The sequence below is a fragment of the Neomonachus schauinslandi genome, chromosome 3, assembly GCF_002201575.2.
Source record: "Neomonachus schauinslandi chromosome 3, ASM220157v2, whole genome shotgun sequence".
NCBI lineage: Eukaryota > Metazoa > Chordata > Mammalia > Carnivora > Phocidae > Neomonachus > Neomonachus schauinslandi.
The window spans coordinates 130,746,602-130,771,905 of record NC_058405.1 but is presented as its reverse complement, the minus strand read 5'-3'; the positions used below and the strand labels follow the sequence as shown (position 1 = coordinate 130,771,905).

Here is a 25,304-nt window from a genome sequence, read left to right as displayed (position 1 = left end):
CTGCACCTGGCCTTGAACCAACTGTAACCATGACCTCACCCCTATCAGAGTTGAGCAGCGTTTATATTAAACACCTCTTTATGTCACCTGAAAATAGATTTTAAAGTGCTTAACGACTGTATGACACACAAAGAAAAAGAAAAAGAAGAACAGATGAAATTGCTCTGGAAGGAAAGGGACACAGGAAGACCAGAGAATATGCTAGACAAGAGGACCAGGTGCTCCTGAAAGAACTGTTTAGTTTTGTTTTTCCCTTTTTCCAATTTTAAGACTATTTGAGGACTATACCTTATTATTGCCTTTACCTAATCCCAAACTGTTAAGCACCAAAAAACATGTCTTTTTAAAAATTGTGTTTATAATTCTTCTGTTTACAGAAGGAATATCTATTCATTGAAAAACAATGGAAATACAAAAAGTACCAAAAGATGAGATAAAAATAACCTTGAATTCCACTGACTAGAGATGATTCTTTTTTTTTTTAAAGATTTTATTTATTTATTTGATAGAGAGAGATACAGCGAGAGAGGAGAGAGGGAACACAAGCAGGGGGAGTCGGGGAGGGAGAAGCAGGTTTCTCACTGAGCAGGGAACCTGATGTGGGGCTCCATCCCAGGACCCTGGGATCATGACCTGAGCCGACACAGGTGCTTAACGACTGAACCACCCAGGCACCCCTAGAAATAATTCTTATTAACATTCTCAGGAGGTTCCTTCAGATTTTTTTCTATTCGTATATACATATATTTACTTTACAAAATTGAGATCATTTTTATTTAACACTATATATAGTGAAAAAATTTCCATGTCAATAAATTCTTCTGTAATAAGATTTTAATGGTGCATAATATTCCATTGTTTGGATTTATCATGATTTATTTTTGAATAATGAAGAGGTTTCTAGTTTTTCACTATTATAAACAATGCTTTAACAAATATCTTTGTACATAAATCTTGAGCTCATGTTTCTTTTTATGACAAATCCCTGAAAGCTAGCCTCACTTTTGATCACCTTTCATTCCTTGGGTCAAAGACAGAAATCTTGCTTTAAGATAGATTTGACTCACTGATTTTCTCTTCTTTTCATGTACACTCAGGACTTGATGAGTTGGTTTTATTGCTTCCAACTCAATTGCTTTGCCAAGTTTTCTGGAAAGAGAACATAAAAGACACACAAGCATAGTATTAGGATTTATATCTACTTTCCAAATTATTTTCTGGGTAAATAAAACCGTGTGTTCCAGCCTGTCTATTCAGGGCAAGTTTGAAGCAGAGTATTTGTAGCACGCCCACTTTAAATATTTAAATATTTATGCCTCCCCCTGGGGTTGGGGTAAGCCCTGGGGGTGGGGTGGGGTGGGGTAGAGAGGTGGGGGAGCTGGGAGGGGGACACTCACTGATGCAGGTCCGCTGCGGATTTCATGCCCTCTGAGACCCAGGCCCAGGCACTAACGAGACAGCTGGAGGCAAAAACAGGAGGGCACAAGAGTGGGTGTCATTTTCCCAGGAAAGTCTGAGCAATGCAGCATCATGTCTGATTCACTACACACAGCAATTGCCCTCATTTCCCTAATCTTATTTCAATGTGTCCACGGGATTCAATTCTGCCAATTTATTGATTTGCACTATAGTCATTACATATACAGCCTTTTTGCCATCATTTTTCTTTTCAATTTTCAATTTTCATTTTCCATTTCATATCTGTAGAAAGCCAGGGAAATAAAGCAGCCAAGGGTGAGCAGGCATTTAGAACAGGCAGAAGATCGTGTGCTAGGTAGGGGGAGAGGAGCCTAATGACCATCTTCTCAGGCTCCTCATTTCACCAGTGAGTACACCGAGCTAGGCTCAGAAAAGTTAAGTGGTGGAGAACCCAAGAGCCCTGGGATGTCCCCACGTGCTGCTCTTGGGGTTGGGGTCCAGTTACTCTTCCCTGCTGGCTTTTAGGACCACAGCTCAGATATTCTGTTTGCTTGTAAGCAGTGTCTCCATTTAACAAAAGGAGAGCACCTCCCTCTCTCTAAAGGCACCTCTCTAAGGGTGGGGGTAGGAAGTGTGATGCTATTTTCTCCCACAGAAGGGGCATAGCTCACAGCAGCCCATAACGCTGGCCTTCAGAAGCCAGAAGGATAAGCTCAATTGCATCAGTAAACCTGTGTAGACTTCGATGGAGGGGCGGGGACAGATCTGTGTCCCTACTGAAATCAGGATGGTGCAGAGGTTTTGCCTCCAAGTGACTTAGATTGCATCCTGCAGTCGGAGAATTGGAGAGCTAGACCAGAGGATGCCAGATTCTCTGCGTATCCGAAGCCAGGCACAAAGCCAGAGGCCAGAGACTACTTAGCATAGGCCTCCAGTTATAGGAAATTGCAAAAAGCACAACATGAATCTGTATCGATAGGAAGTAAATCAGTGGTCGTTTAGGTGGGAAAGGATTGCAAACAGGCATGAAGAATCTTTTGACGTGATTAAAATGTCTATGTTTTTATTTTGGTGATGTCTATATAGTGCATACATCTATCAGAATTGACCAAACCATGATCAATTTACATGTTGTTGCATGTAAATTAAACTTCAGTAGAGTTGATTTTTAAAAAAGGAACCCAGGCACCCTTTGGGGAAGAGAATCTGACATCTTCTCAGAGGAGCTGAACAGCAGAGCAGGAAGCCTAGAACTTTGGCCTCAGAGGGGTCTGTGTCTCTGTTTCTTGTGTGACCTTGGAAAGATCACTTGATTTCTCTGACCCTCACGTAATTGGTCTTTTAAAATAGAAATAATTCAGGTTACATATACAACACAGGTTTTGGGTACAGATAAAAGTCCAATTAATGTTTATTATTAAATATTATTGTACTAATCCTGGTTAACCAAACATTCCGGACATGTCAACTCTTTGGGAGCATCCATGCTGGATGCTAGGATTGCAACAAAATAAGACCCACACTTCTCATTCTTTAGGAGGTAATCAGAATCAAAGTCATAATGAACTCCATGCCAGGTATTAAACACACTTCTTGTATTATCTCATTTAATCTTCACAGCAATTATATGAGGTAGGTTCTATTTCCATTTTAAATTCCAATGTATACACAAGGAAGAGATGATTTGTTTACTCTAAGGATCCTTTTGTCCTTTAAATACTGAGAGGTAAAATAAATTGCCCTAATTCACCCACTTGATAAGGGGTAGAGGTAGAATTTAAATCTGGGCAGTGTCAATAAAGTCTATACTCAACCATTCAGCCATACTGGCTGCTTCTCAGTCTAATAAAATACTATCCTAAAAATAAAGCTCAAAGTCAAACAATTTCAAAGCCATTATTTGCTGTTATAGAGGATCCCTAGGAAAGAGTAAGAATGTGAGCTCCAGAAGGCTTCTTTTTCTTTCCCTCTCTCTTTCACCATCAAAAGAGGTCTTTGCCATGGCACTGCCAGCTAGGGGTGACATCTGCAAGCGCTGGGCAAGAATCTTTGTAACCAATTATCATTAATCGACCATTTTTAGACTCTCTTTTAGAATATCTAGTATCTTTCTTCTCTTCCCCAAAAGAAAAAATTGACTTCATTCCGAAATGTATTAAGGAAAATGTGAACCACCAGTTTTTCAGGACCCAACGTGCTAATCTCCACGTACAAGATCTCATATAATATATACCTCCCTCTCCCAGACCTGCACACATATGCACCATGCAACACATATCACTACTCCATTTAACATATGGAGGAAATCAAGGCACAGAGAGGCCAGGTTACTTGTCGGAGGTCATGGAGTTGAGATAAGGCGGGATTCACACTTCTTGACTCCAAGACCTTCCAACTTAATGGCACTGCTTCCAAAGTAACCTATCATCACTGAGGCTTATTATGAATATGGGCTTAGGAGTCATAAGGACCCCGGATTAACCCAGTTCTGCCACTTATTATCTGTGTCACTGGGGCAAGTTTCTTAAAACTCCAAGCCTCAAGACCTGGTCTGTAATAGGGACAATAATAAGACTTGCAAAGGGTTGTTGAGAGGATTAAAGGAGAGTATCTATAAAAGCACTTAACACCATGCCTGGAACACAGTAAGCGCCCAAGCCAGGCTTAACACTGCGTACCTGCCACATTTATAAGAGGAAGCTAGAATCGAACATATGTCACTTTTTATAACTCTTAAGAATTATTTTGCCTTACCTGTTTCATATACTTACTTTTTTTTTGTGCTCTGCAAAGCTTTGCTTAACTTGATTGCCAGTTTCTGAAGTCCTTTGGCATAGTTAATCTCCAAGTTTGCCCTGTTAGCAAAGGGATAGTTGGTAGATAGGATGTTCTGGCCAGACATCAAACACACACACACATACACACACATGTGAAGGAGGGCTCAGCCCGACAATGCAATGTATACACAAGGAAGAGATGATTTGTTTACTCTAAGGATCCTTTTGTCCATAGGTGAAATCCTTAAGTACCTCCAAGAAGATCCTACAAAGGGAGAGTTTTGTTTTTTTTTTTAAGATTTTATTTATTTATTTGAGAGAGAGAGATTGAGAGACAGAGAGCATGAGAGGGAGGAGGGTCAGAGGGAGAAGCAGACTCCCCGCTGAGCAGGGAGCCCGATGCGGGACTCGATCCCAGGACTCCAGGATCATGACCTGAGCCGAAGGCAGTCGCTTAACCAACTGAGCCACCCAGGCGCTCCAAAGGGAGAGTTTTTAATTTAACCTTCTTGTATACCAGTGTTTGAATTGTATGCCCTTCCCACCCCGCAAAGATGTTAAAACACTAACCCCCAGAGCCTGTGAATGTGGCCTTATTTGGAAATAGGGACTTCGCAGATGATCAAGCTAAGATGAGGTCATCAGGGTGGGCCCAGGTCCAATATGGCTGTGTCCTTATAAAGAGAGGAAATTTGGACATAGAGACAAACACACACACACACACACACACACACAGGGAGAATTCCATGTGGAGATGAAGACAAGAGATTGCGGTGATGCATCTACAAGCCAAGGAGTCCCAAAGACCGGCAGCAAACCACCAGAGGTGAGAGAACAGTGTGGACCAGATTTCTCCTCACAGCCCTCAGATGGAACCGACCTGGCTGACACCTGATCTCAGACATCCAGCCTCCAGAACTATGAGACAATACATCCCTGTTATTTAAGACACCCAGTCTGTGGAAACTTATTATGGCAGACCTAGCAAACCAATTCATGGAGTAAGGAATGGAAGACTTTCCTGCTTACTCTGGGACATTAGCACCATCAGATTAGCTCTAGATTATAATAGCTGGCAATAAAGTGATAAATTATGATGAAGTTAACCAAGAAGCTTTTTTTGTTTTGTTTTGTTGCTCACTGCCCTTGATCAAGTCTTTATTCAAAACTAGCTGTCCGAGAAGAATGAAACTGGACCATTTCCTTACACCACACACAAAAATAGACTCAAAGTGGATGAAAGACCTCCATGTGAGACAGGAATCCATCAAAATCCTTGAGAACACAGGCAGCAACCTCTTCGACCTCAGCGGCAGCAACTTCTTCCTAGACACATCGCCAAAGGCAAGGGAAGCAAGGGCAAAAATGAACTCTTGGGACTTCATCAAGATAAAAAGCTTTTGCACAGCAAAGGAAACAGTCAACAAAAACAAAAGACAACTGACAGAATGGGAGAAGATATTTGCAAATGACATATCAGATAAAGGGCTAGTATCTGAAATCTATAAAGAACTTATCAAACTCAACACCCAAAGAACAAATAATCCAATCAAGAAATGGGCAGAAGACATGAACAGACATTTCTGCAAAGAAGACATACAAATGGCCAACAGACACATGAAAAAGTTTTCAACATCACTTGGCATCAGGGAAATCCAAATCAAAACCTCAGTGAGATACCACCTCACACCAGTCAGAATGGCTAAAATTAACAAGTCAGGAAACGACAGATGTTGGTGAGGTTGTGGAGAAAGGGGAACCCTCCTACACTGTTGGTGGGAATGCAAGCTGGTGCAGCCACTCTGGAAAACAGTATGGAGGTTCCTCAGAAAGTTGAAAATAGAGCTACCCTACAACCCAGCATTGCACTACTGTGTATTTACCCCAAAGATACAAATATATATATATATATATACACAATGGAATATTATGCGGCCATCAAAAAATTGAAACCTTGCCGTTTGCAACGATGTGGATGGAACTAGAGGGTATTATGCTAAGTGAAATAAGTCAATCAGAGAAAGACAAGTATCATATGATCTCACTGATATGAGGAATTTGAGAAACAAGACAGAGGATCATGGGGGAAGGGAGGAAAAAATGAAACAAGATGAAACCAGAGAGGGAGACAAACCATAAGAGACTCTTAATTTCAGGAAACAAACTGAGGGTTGCTGGAGTGGTGGGGGGTGGAGGGATGGGGTGGCTGGGTGATGGACATTGGGGAGGGTATGTGCTATGGTGAGCGCTGTGAATTGTGTAGACTGTTGAATCACAGACCTGTACCTCTGAAACAAATAATACGTTATATGTTAAAAAAAAAAAAAAAAAGAAGATAGTAGGAAGGGAAAAATGAAGGGGGCAAATCGGAGGGGGAGATGAACCATGAGAGACTATGGACTCTGAGAAACAAACTGAGGGTTTTAGAGGGGAGGGGGGTGAGGGGGATGGGTGATGGGTATTAAGGAGGGCACGTATTGCATGGAGCACTGGGTGTTATATGCAAACAATGAATCATGGAACACTACATCAAAAACCAATGATGTAATGTATGGTGACTAACATAACATAATAAAATAAAATTTAAAAATTAGCTCTCTGAGGAGTGCCTGGGTGGCTCAGTCGGTTAAGCATCTGCCTTCGGCTCAGGTCATGATCCCAGCGTCCTGGGATCGAGCCCCATGTCTGCTTCCCTGCTCAGCAGGGAGTCTGCTTCTCCCTCTCCCTCTGCCCCTCTCCCCCGCTCATCCTCCCTCTCTCTCTGTCAAATAAATAAATAAAATCTTAAAAATAATTAGCTGTCTGAAATGACTCAACATTTACAGAAGAAACCAGTGTAAGGGGACGCCTGGGTGGCTCAGTCGCTAAGCGTCTGCCTTCGGCTCAGGTCATGATCCCGGGATCTTGGGATCGAGCCCTACATCTGGCTCCCTGCTTGGCAGGAAGCCTGCTTCTCCCTCTCCCACTCCCCCTGCTTGTGTTCCCTCCCTGGCTGTGTCTCTCTTTGTCAAATAAATAATAAAATCTTAAAAAAAAAAAAGAAAGAAAGAAACCAATGTAGGTTTATGCAGTGAGCTTCTTGTCCTCATGGTGGGTTTCTTTTCTGTAGGCTTCTCATCTGCTGCTTTCTTGGTGGCTGCAACATTTTTCCCCACTAAAAGCTTCTTCTGCTCCTTACCAGCAACAGCCTTCTTTCCTTTCTTCCCTACCACAGGCTGCTTGCCCAGAACCTCCTTCTCATTTGACTTGGCTTCTAGCGCTGCTGCCACCTTATCCATCCGGAGTTTGTGACGCCTGGCCGGGCGGAGAATGGTGTTCGGGCACGTGGTCTTTGCATATGGGTTTAGCTTCAACAGGATTCTCAGGTTCTTCAGTGGATTCTTTTTCAGATCTCTGTGATGAATCTTCTTGCGGGGTGCTCGGAGGGCTCTTTGGATCTCTGGGCTTTTCAAGGTTCTGCTAAGGTGTGTATCAAGCGTCTTGTGTATGGGAAGATTATAGTTACCTTTGAGGGAGGCAGCCTTACACCAAGTGCCACACAGATCATGTAACTTGAGGAAAGCACTTTCAGTCCAAATGTGGAAACATCCCACATGCCCACCGGCAGTAAGTTCCAAAATGTTCAGTTGGCTTACATTGAGTAGAGCAATTCCAGGGATGTTTCTGAAGGCCTCAGTGACACCGCTGTCCTCATTAGAGATGATGTTGGATATGGTGATGGTTTCTCATTTCGCCATTTCCAGCTCTCATTTGTTGAGATACATAGACTTTTTTGATATCATTCCAGAACTTAAGTTTCTGAAGAAGCAAAACAGCTTCCTTGGTCTTCTGGTAGACTTTGCCTTTATTTTCAGCCACCAGAGGGAGTTTAGGAACTTCCTCAGTACAGTGACCATTAGCCATGAGCAGCTCTGATAGGGCCGAGGCACCCACGCAGAGCAGATGGCATATTGCTTCTGGGTTTGTTCACTTTACGGTGCCCAGGGCACCAGGCTTTGGATGGTGCAAACATGAAGATCCTGTGACACATATTTCCAAAAGCACCGTGGCTGCAATGATGAGTCCCACTGCCTCAAACTCTGGGCACCCAAGCCACAGCTCTGCCGGTACCCCCAAGACTCAGCCCTTGTTTGAGGACCTGCTAATTCACTAACAGTGTAGGGCTGTCTGTCATTTTGGTGCAAGTTGGTGTGAACAAAGTTCATGGTATCTGGTCGAATGGGATCCTTGACCACAGCAGGCAAAGTGACATTTTTGCCAGATGACTCCCCCTTTTCAGAATACACTCATGCCAGTGGACAAGCACGTATCACGGCAGGGAGGGCAGAGCGAGAGGAGACGCGCTCCGCTCAACCCAGCGGCTCCTACACGAAAAGCAAGAAGTGGCTTCCTAATGGAAAAGTGCAGAAGTGGACAAAACCAGATTTAGAAAATGAATTTCTGTTACTTTGTATGCAGGACAAGACTCAGTAGGAAATCTGGGCATGCCTCCAAAAGCAAGCTCCTTGATTCTTTTGAATAGATTGAATCACTGTTATCTTAAACTGATTTTACCGTGTCCTACTTATAGGCCCATCTATAGATAAAATGAAGACATACTCTTATTCATCTTCTCACTTTCACTGAAGATAATACAAATGTAGGAAAGTAAGTTCAATTTGTATTGTTTTCCTCCTTAATTTGGACCAAAATGGGTTTGTTTATTTTGTTGTTGTTGTTGCATAGATTTTAGCCTTTGAATTCTATTTTTATTATAACATATCTTCAGAATTATTTATGACCTCACTTCATTTGGAAAAACAATCCCAGAACTCCCTAGTAACTAACTTAATACCTGCATTTTTTCAGCACAGTGAAATTAGACTCAGTGCTATGGACCAAACAGAGAAAGATAGCTCTGTTTTATAAAATGGAATCCAGAGATCATGGACTATTGACCGATTGCTAAGTTTCTATTCAGCTTTCCCTGTTAGTACAGTGGTGCTCTGTTATTTTTACCACTTTTTGAAGGAAAGAAGGCCACTGTAGAATGCACGTTAAGGCCTAGTTGCAGAAAACAACATTTGAATCAGAACTTGCCCAAGAATAAGGAATGGCAATGGCAAATATTTTAAAAAATTGAAGCTGATAAATATCTCATTGCATTTAAAAATATATTTCTGCACTCTAGGAATATGTCCCAGTTGATGGAGAGAGAGAATGCTGGTCAGCAGCAAGCTGGGAATGACCATCACCTTGATGAACCTAGATGCTCTAGAAGCGCAGACCTCTACCTCTGGAATGCTTTAGGCACTGCTAAAAGGGAGTAATCAGACCTACCTCAAGAGGTTTTATGATGATTAAAATGTGCAAATGACCCAAGCCTAGGAGGGGCTGAACAATGAGATCGATTGCTGGATTGACCTGCATAATCTGGCTCCCTCTCTGATATCCCCTCCTACCAGTCATCCCCGTGCTCCTGCTTAGTGGCCAAATGCCATCCTGCCTCAGGGCCTTTGCACTTGCTGTGGCTGGGTAGTTTTTCTGCTACGTTACCGCATGGCATCTCCTTCATGTAAACCCCAATAGGTCTTGTGTAAACAGCACTACCTCAGAAGCTACCCTATCACTATCCCCCTACAGCTGTATTTATGTCCTAGAATGTCCCCCTACAGCTGTATTTATGTCCTAGAATGTACCACAATCTTACACCACGTAGTTTCAGTGTATTTCTAGGAACAATTCTATGGACACACTTAGAATGTAAGATCCACAAGGGCCAGAATTTGTTTTGTTCGCTGCTATATCTCTAGACCTAGAACAGTGCCAGGCACATAATAGGCACTCAGTATGTATGTCTTGAATGAATAAATCAATGAATGGACTTCCCATCAGATCTTGGTTAGAATTTTTAACTGGTCTCTGCTGTATTTGTTCTTGGTTCCCACCTTTGAAGACCGTAAACTATTTAGATGCAATCCTGCCCTCATGCATTGCTTAGCCTTAATGTCAGAGTACACTGCTTTTTAGCCCTTATAGTAGCTAGACAAAAACGCTGTCCTAGTCCATCACTAACCAGAGGGCTTTTGAGGACTTTCTTTTCCAGCATTCCATTCTTTTTTTTTTTTTTAAAGATCTTATTTATTTATTTGAGAGAGAGAGAATGAGAGAGAGCACATGAGAGGGGGGAGGGTCAGAGGGAGAAGCAGACTCCCTGCTGAGCAGGAAGCCCGATGCGGGACTCGATCCAGGGACTCCAGGATCATGACCTGAGCCGAAGGCAGTCGCTTAACCAACTGAGCCACCCAGGCGCCCCATCCAGCATTCCATTCTTACTTGGAAGCAGCACAGAGAGCATGAAATCTGATGAAGCATGCATACTGCTCCTCTCGGTGCTGGGCACCGAACAAGTTCTTAATAAATAGCAATTTTTCTAATCTGATTATTATGTACCCCAAAGGATCTCTAATCATTCAGAACACCCCAAATATACAGAGATGGGAGGTGCGGGGGAAAGAATCCACAGTTTGCTCATCCATCAGCTCCAGAACGATTCAGAAGGGCTTCTAAAAGGACAGGCAATGCTGTTGGGCACAGGCTTTCCCTCAGAACTCGGTTTCAATTTCAGAATGTTCTTGCAGGCTGTACAAGGAGTCCCAGCGGCCAAGCAGAAATAAAGAGGACAATTGCCAGAAGGAAGTGCTGCTTTCCTTTAAATTGTTAACTTAATCAGATTCACCTGGGGGAAAAAGCTGGGCTTTGGTGTCAAGAAAGGAAGAGGGTCCTGCTGGCTTTGAAGCGATTGTGCTTCTGTGCTGAGCAGGGCCACCTTCACTCCGCAGCCATAGGAAACCAGCCGACAGAGATTCAATTACCACGCAGGGTTTCTCTTTACAACCAAGTATCTTAGAAATCTGGGCAGATTGATAGTTTCACAGGTTGGGATAGAGCTTAAAAATTCCAAACAGGGACGCCTGGGTGGCTCAGTCCGTTCAGTGTCTGCCTTCGGCTCAGGTCATGAGAGCCCCACATCGGGCTCCCTGCTCAGCGGGGAGCCTGCTTCTCCCTCTCCCACTCCCCCTGCTTGTGTTCCTTCTCTCATTGTTTCTCTCTCTCTGTCAAAATAAATAAATAAAATATTTTTAAAAAATTCCAAACAGTGCTCTCTTGACAAATGTGTTGCCATCCTTTGTGACATGCAGCTGACTCTTGACCTGTGTTCTGTCTACACACAAAAGAGCGACATCCAACATTTCCTGGGCACTTACAGCATGCCAGGCACCGTTCTAAATGTTTTAGGTGTATTTCCTCATTTACTCCGTGATAATTCCCATCAGGTGGGCACATGTACTCTACCCATTTCACACAGGGGAACACCAACGCACAGAGTCTAGTCCATTAACTTGCCTGCGGAAGAAGCTGACAGAGCTGGGACACAAACCCGGCAGTCTGGCTGGAGAAAGTGCCTGCTTGGTTACTCCAGTTTCCTGCCTCTGACGGTGGGGAAGAGGCTGGAGATGGAGAATTGCGGGGGAAGGCAAAGGTAAGTACTTTTGAAAACTGACACCGCCTCTCACTTGGCCTTTGTGGGCAGTGTTCTGAATCACCACCGCTCCCCGGGGCTTAGCAGCTAGAGAGCGCATTCCCAGCAGCCTCGGTGCTGACAAATGAGCTTGCCCAGCCTCTTCTGAACGCAGCAGTGCCGTCCTAAGGCATGTTCCCAGATGCGGAGGAGGCGGTAAGGCTCTGGACAGCGGGAGGGAGGGAGCTGTGATATCGGCTGTCCCCAGTGTAGCTCTAGGGGCCTCTTGGAACAGCACTACACTGTGTCTCCACCTCTCCGCCTGCAGCGGGAGGGTGACCCTACACGTTTTAGACCCGGCATTCAAACTGACCAAGCAAAGCAGGCTGCAAACATCTGCTCTTGCATTTTAAACCCTAATGACATTTCAGACTCCTCAGCAGCATACACTGGCAGTTAGAAGGAAATGAAATGCAATAGGGTCAGGAGGATGGGTGCGGGTACATGGGGAGTGGAACACTCTGAGCTCTCTTTCTGGTGAGTCTGCCTACTAAGGGAGAGTTCCCTGCCTCTGGCAGCCAGTGGCCTTTATCTTAACGGAGGTTAATGGGTAAAATCACCGCCCCCGCGCCAGAGAAAATTGCTCTAAGAAGCCATGTTCCAACCGGCAAGCAGAAAGAGAGCTTTTACCTTTATAAGTCGGAACATTTGTAAATTGAAACAGACACTGCCATGCGGCTCATTTGTGCTTATGGTCTAATAGTGTGTGTGTGTGTGTGTGTGTGTGTATCTCCTTTCAGAATTCCTGCTAAACAGAAATGAACTTTTCCCAAGGCAAAGATGGCAACGTGCGCCCCTGCATCCATTGGTTTCTTCTCAGTCCTTTGAAGAGAGTTGCTTTTATCATGGTTTCCAGCAGGCAAAGGGAGTTAAGAGAGGCAGAGTGAGTCTGAGACAGAGAATTTTCATTCCCTCATTAAAATAATCAGAAACGAGCTTGTAAAAACCTGGTGCTTAATGTTCTAGCCCTAGAGCTACTGTATGTAATGGGAGTTGAGATTTCTTCTCCAAGCAATTGTCTTGGCACGTATAAAACTGATGATGTATGTATACATACCTCGATGGGTAACTCAAACTCAGAATTTTCCAGTGAGCCTCAAAGATCCTGAACCAGGGAAATGGCATGCACTGACTTTTAATCCATTTATATTCTAATTTCCTCTCAACACGTGGAGGCAGGTCAATAAATTTTCATGAGTAAGACTGAAGACCACCAATAAGTAAAAGACCAACATTTGTCTTAGATTTTAAAATAAATGACACTTTCGAAAGAAAGGAGAGAGGAAAAATATGTGGCATCAGATTCAATATGTTAGATAGAGCACAAATTAAACTGTAAGAATAGAAGTGACCATGTCATCAATTTTAGCATATCCTGCTCTATTAAAATTAAGATGATAGAAAGTGATTTAAAAAAAAGAAAGAAAAAGATTGTAGCTGGCCCCTATGTCTATGAGGGACTAATTAAAATTGAACTAAAGCTTTCTCAAGCTTGGAAACAGCAGGTGACAGAGCCATCCCTTCATTGTGAATTAAGAAGGAATTGTAGTAATCGGAAATCTTTGTTCATGAATCACCCCCACCCCTTGTTGCCTACTTTCCAGCACCAGCAGCTTCCATCTTGGGGGCTGGTGTGCTGACATTGTCCACCCAAGCCTTAGCAGTTTGCCTTTTGAAAGATGGTCGTAAGCCCATCTTACAAATGGGCTATCTTTAAAAGTTAGTTATTTAAAGGACATTTTTACATGGAAGCTCTGTTATTGAAGCAGCTGGGCTCTTTGGCTAGCTCACAATACCCACTTCATCAGTATTGATTGCCTTAATTCTGGCTGCTAAGAACAGTATGAGAAGCTGAAATGGGAGGACCGGACCTGGAGGACCCCTCCTTGGGTGTCCAGAATGAGACTGCCACACAGTTACCGCCCACTTCCAGCCCAGGGAGTGCACAGCTGTGGTCGCTCTAGAACTTCAGATTCTCCCTCCCTGGTCATTCTTGAACCAGTGAGGTCAGTGGAGTCAGGTGGAAGTGTTGCTGTGGGGGAGGTCAGGTAGAACAGACAAGAAGGGCACTATTCAAATCTTTTTAGCTGGAAAACAAAATTTTATACAGAATCTCACCGTGTCATGGAAATGTTATATTCTGATATAATGGGAGTGGGAGTGACAAGGGAGCAAAGCCCTGCCCATCTAACTTCTCCTCACTCCCTAAAGTGGCCCCTGAGTACTCCCACAGACCTCTGTGTTACCAGCTTTAAAAGCTACTGGGCTTGGGGCGCCTGGGTGGCTCAGTCGGTTAAGCATCTGCCTTTGGCTCAGGTCCTGGTCCCGGGGTCCTGGGACCGAGTCCCACATCAGGCTCCCTGCTCATCAAGGAGCCTGCTTCTCCCTCTCCCCCTCTCGCTCTCCCCCTCTCCCTCTGCCTGCATCTGCCCCTGCTTGTGCCCTCTCTCTCTCTGTCAAATAAATAAATAAAATCTTAAAAAAAAAAAGCTACTGGGCTTAATGGCTGCTGATGTCCCTTCCCAGAGAGGACCTTAAGACTCTGAAGGGAGCTGGACCAGGGCCTTTGAACATGTTGGAACACCCACAGTGGGGTGCCCCAAACAGCCTGCCCAGTTGGCAGATGCCCTTACACCAAGCCTGCATTGAGCTGGGTAGAAATCAAAATATATCTTCTTTCCCACATCCTCCTCTGTATATTAGGAATGGACGAGAGTACATTCACACTGCCTTGGGTTGTGAGAATTAAAAAAAAGTAAAAGAGACCAATATAAGACACATCTAACACAGTGCCTAATCTGAAGATTGTGCTGGATAAATGGTGTCTTCCGTGGTTTTGTCATTCTTTTCTAGCTTTCTTTCAAAATAATATTCTATATACTGTGTAAGTAAATTTCTTTGACACACTAATTTACTGCTCCTCAGAAATAGCCTAACTTGAAAGTTATGAGTGCCTGGAGTCATTCCTACATTAACACATTCATTCGCTCAGTGAACATCTATTGAATGCCTGCTCTGTGCCAGGCTCTGTTCTGGTTACATGGGATACACAGACTCTCAAGGAGTTCAGCCTCCAGTGGAGGAGACAGGCAAGTGAACAGACTATAACACTATAGGGCAGTAGAGTCTAGAGCAGAGATAAGCTTTAGTTCTATGCATCTCTGACGGGTACCATTCTGAGATGGGGCTGGAGTCAAGGAAGGCTCACATGGGAAAACGAATCTTGAAGATGCATTGCATGGAGACTGGTAACCAAGGTGAAGAAGTGTCTACCTGACAGAGGATACAGCATGCACAAATTCAGGGGCCCATGATGGTGGGTGGGAGTTAGTGGGACAGGTGCCATGGATGCATGAACGGGGGGCAGTGACTGTCAGCGGTTCAGTAGATGCAGTGGGGTAGGGCTCAAGGGTAGATGGAGAGAGACAGGCTAGATAAGAAGCCAAGCCCCCTTTATAAAAGGTTCTTTTTTAAATACTATGAGGGCTGAATTTTATACTAAAGCTCGTGGAAGTCTGTGAAGAGTCTGAAACAGGGTCACGGCCACAGAGTGGAAGATGCACTAGAGAGATAGGGACAGGGCCCGCGCCAGCTCCCTAGTCGAGATAACTTAACTTGGATTAGAAAAAGGAGATCCCCTGAAAAGACACAGCTCGGATCCAGGGTGCAAGGCTTGAGGGTGGAGAGTGGGTTAGATTTCTGCCTTCACTCAGCCCCTTAGCCAGGTGCTTTTGTGCAGTGTACAAACTACACCACTTCAAGACAATACTCCTAGACAGAAGAACAGGTTAAGAGATTTTTTCCCCCAGAACAATGGCAGAGGCCATGAAATGAGAAGAAAGCTATAGGCATGAAAGGTATTTAAAAGAGAGAAACATGAAGACTTGGTTATGAGGTGAGATAGAAGAAGGGGTCATAGATGGCTCCCAGGTATTGGGCTTGATTGGGTGGGCAGAGGTCCTAGTCACCATGGTAAAAAAATCCAGGAGTACCAGCTTTGGGGAAAAGTTGATACACTCTGTTATAGAAAGGTTGAATTTGTGGTTCCATGGGACACCCAGGTGGAAATGTCCAACAGAGTGTTGGCTATATGGCTTGGAGTACAGATAAGACATATTGCCTAGTAATATACATGTGCGAGTCTTCAATATGCAAAAAAGAGCTGAAGCTGTGAAAGTTCTGATCACCCAGACCAGAGGTAGAGTAGAAAAGGTTAGGATTTATCAACGTTTTCATTTCAATCATTTATTCCTTTGTTGACAGCATCCGTAATGAATCGTGGATGTAACGATGACCAATTACATTTCCTTTTTTGTTTTATTCTTTTCTTTAAGTTTCCTCACAGAGGAACAGTTGATTTTCCCATGAAAGCCCGTTTAAAGCCTAGCGATGAGGGTGCAGGGGACTAAACCTTCACAAACAGTTTCTGGGCATATGCCTTTGTCCTTTAAGTCCAATCTGTGATTGTGTTAAAGTGAACCCAACGACTTTGACATCAGGCATCTTGGGAGCTGTTGTGTGTTTCTGGCTAAATCGGAGTTGCTACTACAAACAAAGGGAAACTGAAGCCACTAATTGGATAAAAGAAGCTAAGCATGACCATGAATTGCAGAATTTCCAGGCAAAATGATGTTTCAATAACAACTGCACTTTTCCATCACCACCAATTAGAACAAATTGGTAGGCAGCTGAGCTTGGCAATGCAGCGTTATCTGGACTTAAAGCTTGATTGTGATGCTGTCTCTTGTAGCCACATGCTAATGTGGAACTGCCATGCAGAACCACATTCCCATGGATTCGTAAGCAAGGTGTCTGGAGCTGTTATTATCCAAGGACAGGAGAGACCTTGTTCTAGTAATGTAGGTGTAATAATAAGAAAATAAACCCTTAGCTAACTTTCATTTATTTATTCATTCACTCTACAAGTATTTGCTGAATGTATATTATGGGACTGATACCCTTAGTTCGAAGAAGCCCCATATGCTCCCTCACGATACCTTTTATTATGCCAGCCACTGGATTTGTCTTCAAAATTTTCTATGTCATAACCTTCAGTGGATATGCCTACTCTCTATATTTCAAGAGTACCGTTTACTTGCCTGATGGGGTTTCTTATTCCTTGTCTATACTCTAAGTAACAGGATCGTTTTTATAAAAACTACTGGCTTTCCATGTATTTTTCTAGTACAAGGGAAAGGAATCATTGACTTACATGTAGATATGTAGTAAGTCTACCCAACGAAGAGGAAAATATGCCCAGCACTCATGTCTGGATGGCTGATAAGAAACAGCTTTTTTATCTTTTGTATATCTAGGGTAATAAATACTGATTTCTCAGAATGGAAAGAGTAAGGCAGCTATGTTGTGACCATTCCTCCTATTGACACGGTTATTATGTCAACTCAGTTCAAACACCTTGTAGGAAGAGTTAGTGACTTCAGAATCACTCCCCATAGGAAAGAAATAACCCAGTCCTGGCAAGCGAAGTGACCTCTGTATTTGCCAGTTAACATATAGAAATACAGATGGAAAAAACACAATGTGTTACGTATTCATGGATTAATAGAGAGTTTGTGTCCATTAGAAAACAGTTCTCCCAAATTACCTATTCTTTTAGTGTGGATGAACATCCTTCAGGTTACCTACATGATCCAACAGCGGAGCCAAGGAAGGAGAGCCTGAAGTTCAGGTGTAAGGAGACATTGCCAAAAGCACATTTATCAGGAATGGATACAAAGCAACTCAAATGGCATCTTGGTTAAGGAGAAATTATTTAATTGTATAAGATCAGCTTTACAAAAGAAAACAGATGAACATATGGGAAGGGGGAAAAGAAAAAAAGGAGAGAGGGAAACAAGCCATAAGTCTCTTAATGATAGAGAGCAATAGAGACTTGATGGAGGGAGGTGGGTGGGGGATGGGCTAGATGGGTGAGAACAAGGGCACTTGTTGTGATGAGCACTGGGTGTTGTATATAAGTGATGAATCACTGAATTCTACTCCTGAAACCAATATTCCACTGTATGTTAATGACTTCAATTTTTTTTTTAAAGATTTTATTTATTTATTTGACAGAGAGAGACACAGCAAGAGAGGGAACACAAGCAGGGGGAGTGGGAGAGGGAGAAGCAGGTTTCCTGATGAGCAGGGAGCCCGATGCGGGACTCGATCCCAGACCCCTGGGATCATGACCTGAGCCGAAGGCAGACGCCCAACAAATGAGCCACCCAGGCGCCCAATGACTTCAAATTTTAAAATTAACTGATTAATTAATTAATTAGCTTTACAAAATGTCCAGGAAACCACCTATTGCATAAATGACCTAATATCTAGCATAATTTTGCTGGTCGGGGTAAAATATTAGATTCCCCTTTTGTATTTATGCTATGTAGTTTTTATCCCAGAAAAGTGCATGTAATTTTGCTAACCAGTAGTATTCTTTAGATCTTCAAACTCTAGGGGGTGCCTGGGTAGCTCAGTCGGTTAAGCGTCTGCCTTCGGCTCCGGTCATGATCCTAGGGTCCTGGGATGGAGCCCCCCCATCGGGATCCCTGCTCAGTGGGGAACCTGCTTCTCTCTCTCCCTCTGCCTGCAGCTCCCCCTGCTTGTGCTCTCTCTCTTTCTCTCTGTCAAATAAATAAAAAATCTTAAAAAAACAAAAAGATCTTCAAATTCTAAATTCTGCTCCATAAGAAGGTAAAACCATGGAGAGAAATATTCTTAGCTACCCAAGTGTTTTTTCTTCGTCAGAGCTCGTTTGCTGCTCTAGAACGTGTGGGTGGAAGGCTTTGTGCATGACTAAGTCTAGGAAAGATGGTAGCCCGAGGAAACAACTTCAGGAGAGACACAGGTAAGAAATGAAGGCTCTGATTGTAGATAAAGTAGATATGTGTGTGGCAGGGTGGAGGTGTCATAAGTGACCTGGACAAGGGAAAAGCAATAAGGCAGTTTGGGGGTAATGATGCCCTCAAATTTATTCTGTTCACTGTTGAGTTGGTTTGCCAGGCATTATTTACCACCTGCCTTCTGTCTTCATAGGTCTCTACTGGGCACGAATCTTGAACACAGGTGCACCAAAATAATCAAAGCCCAGATGACTCTACTCCAGGTCACATGCACGGCTAATATATTTACAGATGCTTCCTGATCTGCAGGAGGGAAGCACTTTCTAATATAGGTAATGGGTTGAATTTGTATAATAGCTAACTGGTCATATTTTAAATAATTTCTTTTGAGACTAAAAAAGATTTCTTACAGGAGAGATTCCCTCTCAGATTGGTCCTACCTGTTCCTCTCATAGAATCAAGGCAATTGGCTATAGAAGTAACTTACTTTAATTTTTTTTCTTTTTGACTCTGTTTGACAAACTTATTTTTGTCTTTTGTTCTTTTGGGTTTTTTTTTTTCTTTTAATAAATGCCTGTTTGAGCTTTCCTGTATCATTCCTTGGCCTCATGTATGGTTCCTGATAAAGTTAATGTTCTCCTTTCCTCTTGTCTTACCAATGCAGGATGCAATCGGCCCATGTCTACCACACACGCAATTATTTTATATTTGAAAGGGTTACCTTAAAAGAAGACCTCTTCTGGAGGTCTCTTTAGAGTTGTTTATGATAGAGCTGTCTAGATGTAGGGAAATGGCTTAAAGACCCTTTATGGCCCAATTCAAAACAGGAACTTCTGTAACTTTCTTGACTGAGTTAAGGGTGCTCATTTTAACACAGTCACCAACTTGACACATGATCACATCTAGCATTAAGACAAGGTGATACTGAAAATGGTCACTTTTCATATATCAGACATTTACCGACAAAGTCAAAAGCCCAGACTCTCAAAGCTCAGGACACAAAGATGAGCAAGGCATAGCCCCTGCCCTTGTAGGGGAGACAGAAATGTCAACTCATAATTGCCATCAGTGTGGGAAGTACAATAATGGCGGACACACAGGCACAAGGGAGTGCCCCAGGAGGGGGTGATAAACTCAGTCTGAGGAATCAAAAGAGATTTGACTGAGTCTTCCCAAGCAGAATTACTTCCTGTTGTTTCTTGATTTTTATGGTACCCAAGTGATAAATGTGCAATAGAGGAGAATCACTCTTCAAATCAGTCTCTCAACTACCAAAATATAACACCGAGTTCTGGAAAGTAGGACAGCTTGTAATCACTCCTCCAGTCATATCGTTAGCTGCAACTAAAGAGGAAGAACTGTTTATTGCAAATGTGCGTTTTGTACCTTTGCTGAAGAATGGATGTGACCTGCTTGCAGAAATTCTCTCCATTTTGAGAAAACTCCTTTAGGTTCTTGTACACTTTATTATACTGAAAAAGAAAAGATGCACAGACGGGTTATGAGCACTTCCAAAGGTAGAACTCCTATAAATTCACAATGCTCTGTAATGATGACTGTCTTTGTAAATGATCATGCAGCTACGGGGACACACACTTTTTGGATGAGTTCCTAAAATAAAGATTAAGTCTCTTCTGCTTGGATATGAAATATCTTGGAGAACTTCTCAAAAATAAAGTTGGTCTGTCTGTTTCTCCCCAGGCAACGACTCAGCAGTGGGGTGATTTTAATTTATTATTTTTTTATTCTTATGTTAATCCCCATACATTACATCATTAGTTTTAGATGAAGTGTTCCATGATTCATTGTTTGTGCATAACACCCAGTGCTCCATGCAGAATGTGCCCTCCTCAATACCCACCACCAGGCTAACCCATCCTCCCACCCCCCTCCCCTCTAGAACCCTCAGTTTGTTTTTCAGAGTCCATCGTCTCTCATGGTTCGTCTACCCCTCCGATTTCCCCCACTTCATTCTTCCCCTCCCGCTACCTTCTTCTTCTTTTTTTTTCTTAACATATATTGCATTATTTGTTTCAGAGGTACAGATCTGAGATTCAACAGTCTTGCACAATTCACAGCGCTTACCAGAGCACGTACCCTCCCCAGTGTCTATCACCCAGTCACCCCATCCCTCCCACCCCACCCCCCACTCCAGCAACCCTCAGTTTGTTTCCTGCAATTAAGAATTCCTCATATCAGTGAGATCATATGATACATGTCTTTCTCTGTTTGACTTATTTCACTCAACATAATACCCTCCAGTTCCATCCACGTCGTTGCAAATGGCAAGATCTCATTCCTTTTGATGGCTGCATAATATTCCATTGTATATATATACCACATCTTCTTTATCCATTCATCTGTCGATGGACATCTTGGCTCTTTCCACAGTTTGGCTATTGTGGACATTGCTGCTATAAACATCGGGGTGCACGTACCCTTTCGGATCCCTACTTTTGTATCTTTGGGGTAAATACCCAGTAGTGCAATTACTGGATCATAGGGTAGCTCTATTTTCAACTTTTTGAGGAACCTCCATACTGTTTTCCAGAGTGGCTGCACCAGCTTGCATTCCCACCAACAGTGTAGGAGGGTTCCCCTTTCTCCGCATCCCCGCCAACATCTGTCGTTTCCTGACTTGTTAATTTTAGCCATTCTGACTGGTGTGAGGTGGTATCTCATTGAGGTTTTGATTTGGATTTCCCTGATGCCGAGCGATATTGAGCACTTTTTCATGTGTCTGTTGGCCATTTGGATGTCTTCTTTGGAAAAATGTCTGTTCATGTCTTCTGCCCATTTCTTAATTGGATTCTTTGTTCTTTGGGTGTTGAGTTTGATGAGTTCTTTATAGATTTTGGATACTAGCCCTTTATCTGATATGTCATTTGCAAATATCTTCTCCCATTCTGTCGGTTGTCTTTTGGTTTTGTTGACTGTTTCCTTTGCTTTGCAAAAGCTTTTTATCTTGATGAAGTCCTAAGAGTTCATTTTTGCCCTTGCTTCCCTTGCCTTTGGCGATGTTTCTAGGAAGAAGTTGCTTCGGCTGAGGTCAAAGAGGTTGCTGCCTGTGTTCTCCTTTAGGATTTTGATGGATTCCTGTCTCACGTTGAGGTCTTTCAACCATTTGGAGTCTATGTTTGTGTGTGGTGTAAGGAAATGGTCCAGTTTCATTCTTCTGCATGTGGCTGTCCAATTTTCCCAACACCGTTTGTTGAAGAGACTGTCTTTGTTCCATTGGACATTCTTTCCTGCTTTGTCAAAGACGAGTTGACCATAGAGTTGAGGGTCCATTTCTGGGCTCTCTATTCTGTTCCATTGATCTATGTGTCTGTTTTTGTGCCAGTACCATGCTGTCTTGATGATGACAGCTTTGTAATAGAGCTGGAAGTCCGGAATTGTGATGCTGCCGGCTTTGCTTTCCTTTTTCAACATTCCTCTGGCTATTTGGGGTCTTTTCTGGTTCCATACAAATTTTAGGATTATTTGTTCCATTTCTTTGAAAAAAGTGGATGGTATTTTGATGGGGATTGCATTGAATGTGTAGATTGCTCTAGGTAGCACTGACATCTTCACAATATTTGTTCTTCCAATCCATGAGCATGGAACGTTTTTCCATTTCTTTGTGTCTTCCTCAATTTCTTTCATGAGTATTTTATAGTTTTCTGAGTACAGATCCTTTGTCTCTTTGGTTAGATTTATTCCTAGGTATCTTATGGTTTTGGGTGCAATTGTAAATGGGATCGACTCCTTAATTTCTCTTTTTTCTGTCTTGTTGGTGGTGTATAGGAATGCCACTGACTTCTGTGCATTGATTTTATATCCTGCCACTTTACTGAATTCCTGTATGAGTTCTAGCAGTTTTGGGGTGGAGTCTTTTGGGTTTTCCACATAAAGTATCATATCATCTGCAAAGAGTGAGAGTTTGACTTCTTCTTTGCCAATTTGGATGCCTTTGATTTCTTTTTGTTGTCTGATTGCTGTGGCTAGGACTTCCAATACTATGTTGAATAGCAGTGGTGATAGTGGACATCCCTGCCGCGTTCCTGACCTTAGGGGGAAAGCTCTCAGTTTTTCAGCAGTGGGGTGATTTTAAAGTCTGACTTCCTGTCACTTCTATTTTTCCCAGGATGGTTAAAAGTACATTCTGAAATATGCATACTGAGTAATCATTTTCTGCCTCCCCCCAAAGCTTTACAATAATATTCCTGGGTGTCAAACCCCAAACTCTTTAAAGTGAATGTTTTGGGGGGCTGAGATATGAAGATGTAAGTGAATAACTTGTTGGTAATATGTGCCCTGGTCCCTCTATATCTCATTTAACTCTAGTAATAAGAATGTTGTAACGAGGAGTTGAACATTTTTGTTGTACCAAACTTTTATACATGTATGAATAAATCTTTAGAAATTCATTTCTATATGAATTTAGCCTACAGACACAAGATTTCCAAGGGAAAGTTTTTGTCATTTGATTTAGAACTCCACAATGTCACTCTGAAAATTATATTTGTAAAAGTGCTCAGATGGAGAGAGTAAATGTGAATGAATTCTGCAGCTTTCCTGACACAGAGTAGCTCAGTTAGGTGGTGGAACGGTCCCAAGAGCCCTCCCTCAGAGTTTCCATCTGGCAGTTATGATACCTCATTGCTTTTTTTAAAATGAGACTTTAGGGGCGCCTGGGTGGCTCAGTCGGTTAAGCGTCTGCCTTCAGCTCATGTCATGATCCCAGGGGCCTGGGATCGAGTTTCAAGTGGGGCTCCCCAGTCAGCAGGGAGTCTGCTTCTCCCTCTGCCCCACCTGCCCCCAGTCTCTTAAATAAATAAATAAAATCTTTAGAAAAATAAAATGAGATTTTACAGAAGAGGATGAAAGTCCTCTATGAAACGAGCGCCATGCTGTAGCTCTTTGCTCATCTGATGAGCCAGCCTCCTCCATCGCTCCAGGGGCGCTCAGCTGGCCACTGCATTGAGAGCTCACATTCAGTGAGCACCTACTATGCAGCCAGCAGGTTCACATACGTGAATTCTCAGGGCCCAGGTAACCTTTCAGTTGTCACGGGAGGACCTGGTGTATGGTGCAAGCAGAGTAGCAAACAGAGGACACGGGGCTATGGAGGAGGAAAGGACCTAAAAAAATGACTTTCGGGGCTGGAAAGAACCAGTACCTAGGATATAGGAACACAATCCTATAGATACCAAATTCTTTTATCTTCATGCAGTGGTTTTACTTCCTTCTGAACTTAGCACAGCAAGCCAGGGCAGGATTTGGGAGACACACAGGAGTAGCAAACAGCTTTGATGAAACTGCCTTGGGCTCAAGGACAGTGGTCAGGGAGCAAAGCTCTTTACAAAGACATTGTTAACTCCTAAAGCAAGGTTTGCAAAATCATGTGACTGCAGGCACCTGTCCACACCTGAGTGAGCAGCAGGGTGGGGACAGCGAGCTGGAGAGACAGCTGTCCCAACTGCTCTGGACCAAGGGAATGTGGCCCATGATGGCCAGATATCCCAGTTTGTCTCAAAAAGCTGAAATAAAGATTAGCATTTGAAATATGATTTTCTGAAAATAATTGTAGCCAACAATTTACAAATTTTAAAGCTCTTGGCAGAGCCAGCAAAACATACCGATAGTGAGGTTTAGGTGTAGGCTGTCATGAGAAAGTGATTGTCCTCTGAGTCATGAGAGTAAAATCACTATTTGGCAACCAAGTCATTTTTATTTCCATAAAAATAACTTGTCATAGGAACGATGTGATATTATAAGGCCCCTTTCCTCCCCTTATGGGTACAGTGGGAAAGTTTTAGCGAGCATTTTAAAACTGTTTAGCTTTTTTGTTTGCTCCTCCATTGCCTAAACATTTTCACTATGTTCCCCTAAGACTTTTATTTTCCTCCCACACCACCAAATAACATCCCACAAATCACACAGAGGTATCATGAGAAGAAAATAGGTACATGTTTAGCAGGGCTCACGTCCCTGGAATAAAGTTATTTCTCAGTGTCTGGCCCTTAGGTGAAGCCATGTGACTAAATGCTTCGCAAGGAAGCATGGGTGAGAGTACTGTGTGGGGTTTCAGTGAAGTTTTCTTCCTCCTCTTTCCTGACACCTGAAATTAAGAAACAATGGCTGCCCCAATGTTTATAGCAGCGATGTCCACAATAGCCAAACTACGGAAAGTTTGACAGAGGAATGGATAAAGAAGATGTGGTGTTTATATACAATGGAATACTACTCGGCCATAAAAAGAATGAAATCTTGCCATCTGCAATGACGTGGATGGAACTAGAGGTTATTATGTTAAGTGAAATAAATCAGTCAGAGAAAGACAAATACTATATGATCTCACTCATATGTGGAATTTAGGAAATAAAACGGATGAACATAGGGGAAGGGAAAGAAAAATAAAATAAGTTGGAAACAGAGAGGGAGGCAAACCATAAGAGACTCTTAACTACAGGGTACAAACTGAGGGTTGTTGGAGGGGAGGGGCGTGGGGTAACCGAGTGATGGGCATTAAGGGGGGCACTTGAAGGAATGAGCACTGGGTGTTGTATGCAACTGATGAATCACTGAATTCTACCTCTGAAACTAATAATACAGTATATGTCAATTAAATTGAATTAAAAGAAAGAAAGAAGAAAGAAAGAAAGAAAGAAAGAAAGAAAGAAAGAAAGAAAGAAAGAAAGAAAGAAAGAAAGAAAGAAA

The 25,304-nt window shown here is 42.8% G+C and overlaps 1 protein-coding gene and 1 pseudogene across 2 annotated transcripts in view; both read right to left on the bottom strand.

Moving 5' to 3' along the window:
• NOSTRIN (nitric oxide synthase trafficking) overlaps nucleotides 1-25,304 on the bottom strand; it is a 61,345-nt gene that overhangs the window by 28,852 nt on the left and 7,189 nt on the right. For both annotated transcript variants that reach the window (XM_044913322.1, XM_021702807.2), the window contains exons 2-5: nucleotides 19,989-20,074; nucleotides 4,191-4,274; nucleotides 1,398-1,460; nucleotides 1,068-1,149 (exon numbers count right to left, since the gene is read on the bottom strand). In XM_044913322.1, the coding sequence (XP_044769257.1) occupies nucleotides 1,068-1,149; nucleotides 1,398-1,460; nucleotides 4,191-4,274; nucleotides 19,989-20,074 (315 nt within the window). The remainder of the gene's footprint in view (nucleotides 1-1,067; nucleotides 1,150-1,397; nucleotides 1,461-4,190; nucleotides 4,275-19,988; nucleotides 20,075-25,304) is intronic.
• LOC110591987 lies at nucleotides 5,094-13,452 on the bottom strand (annotated as a pseudogene).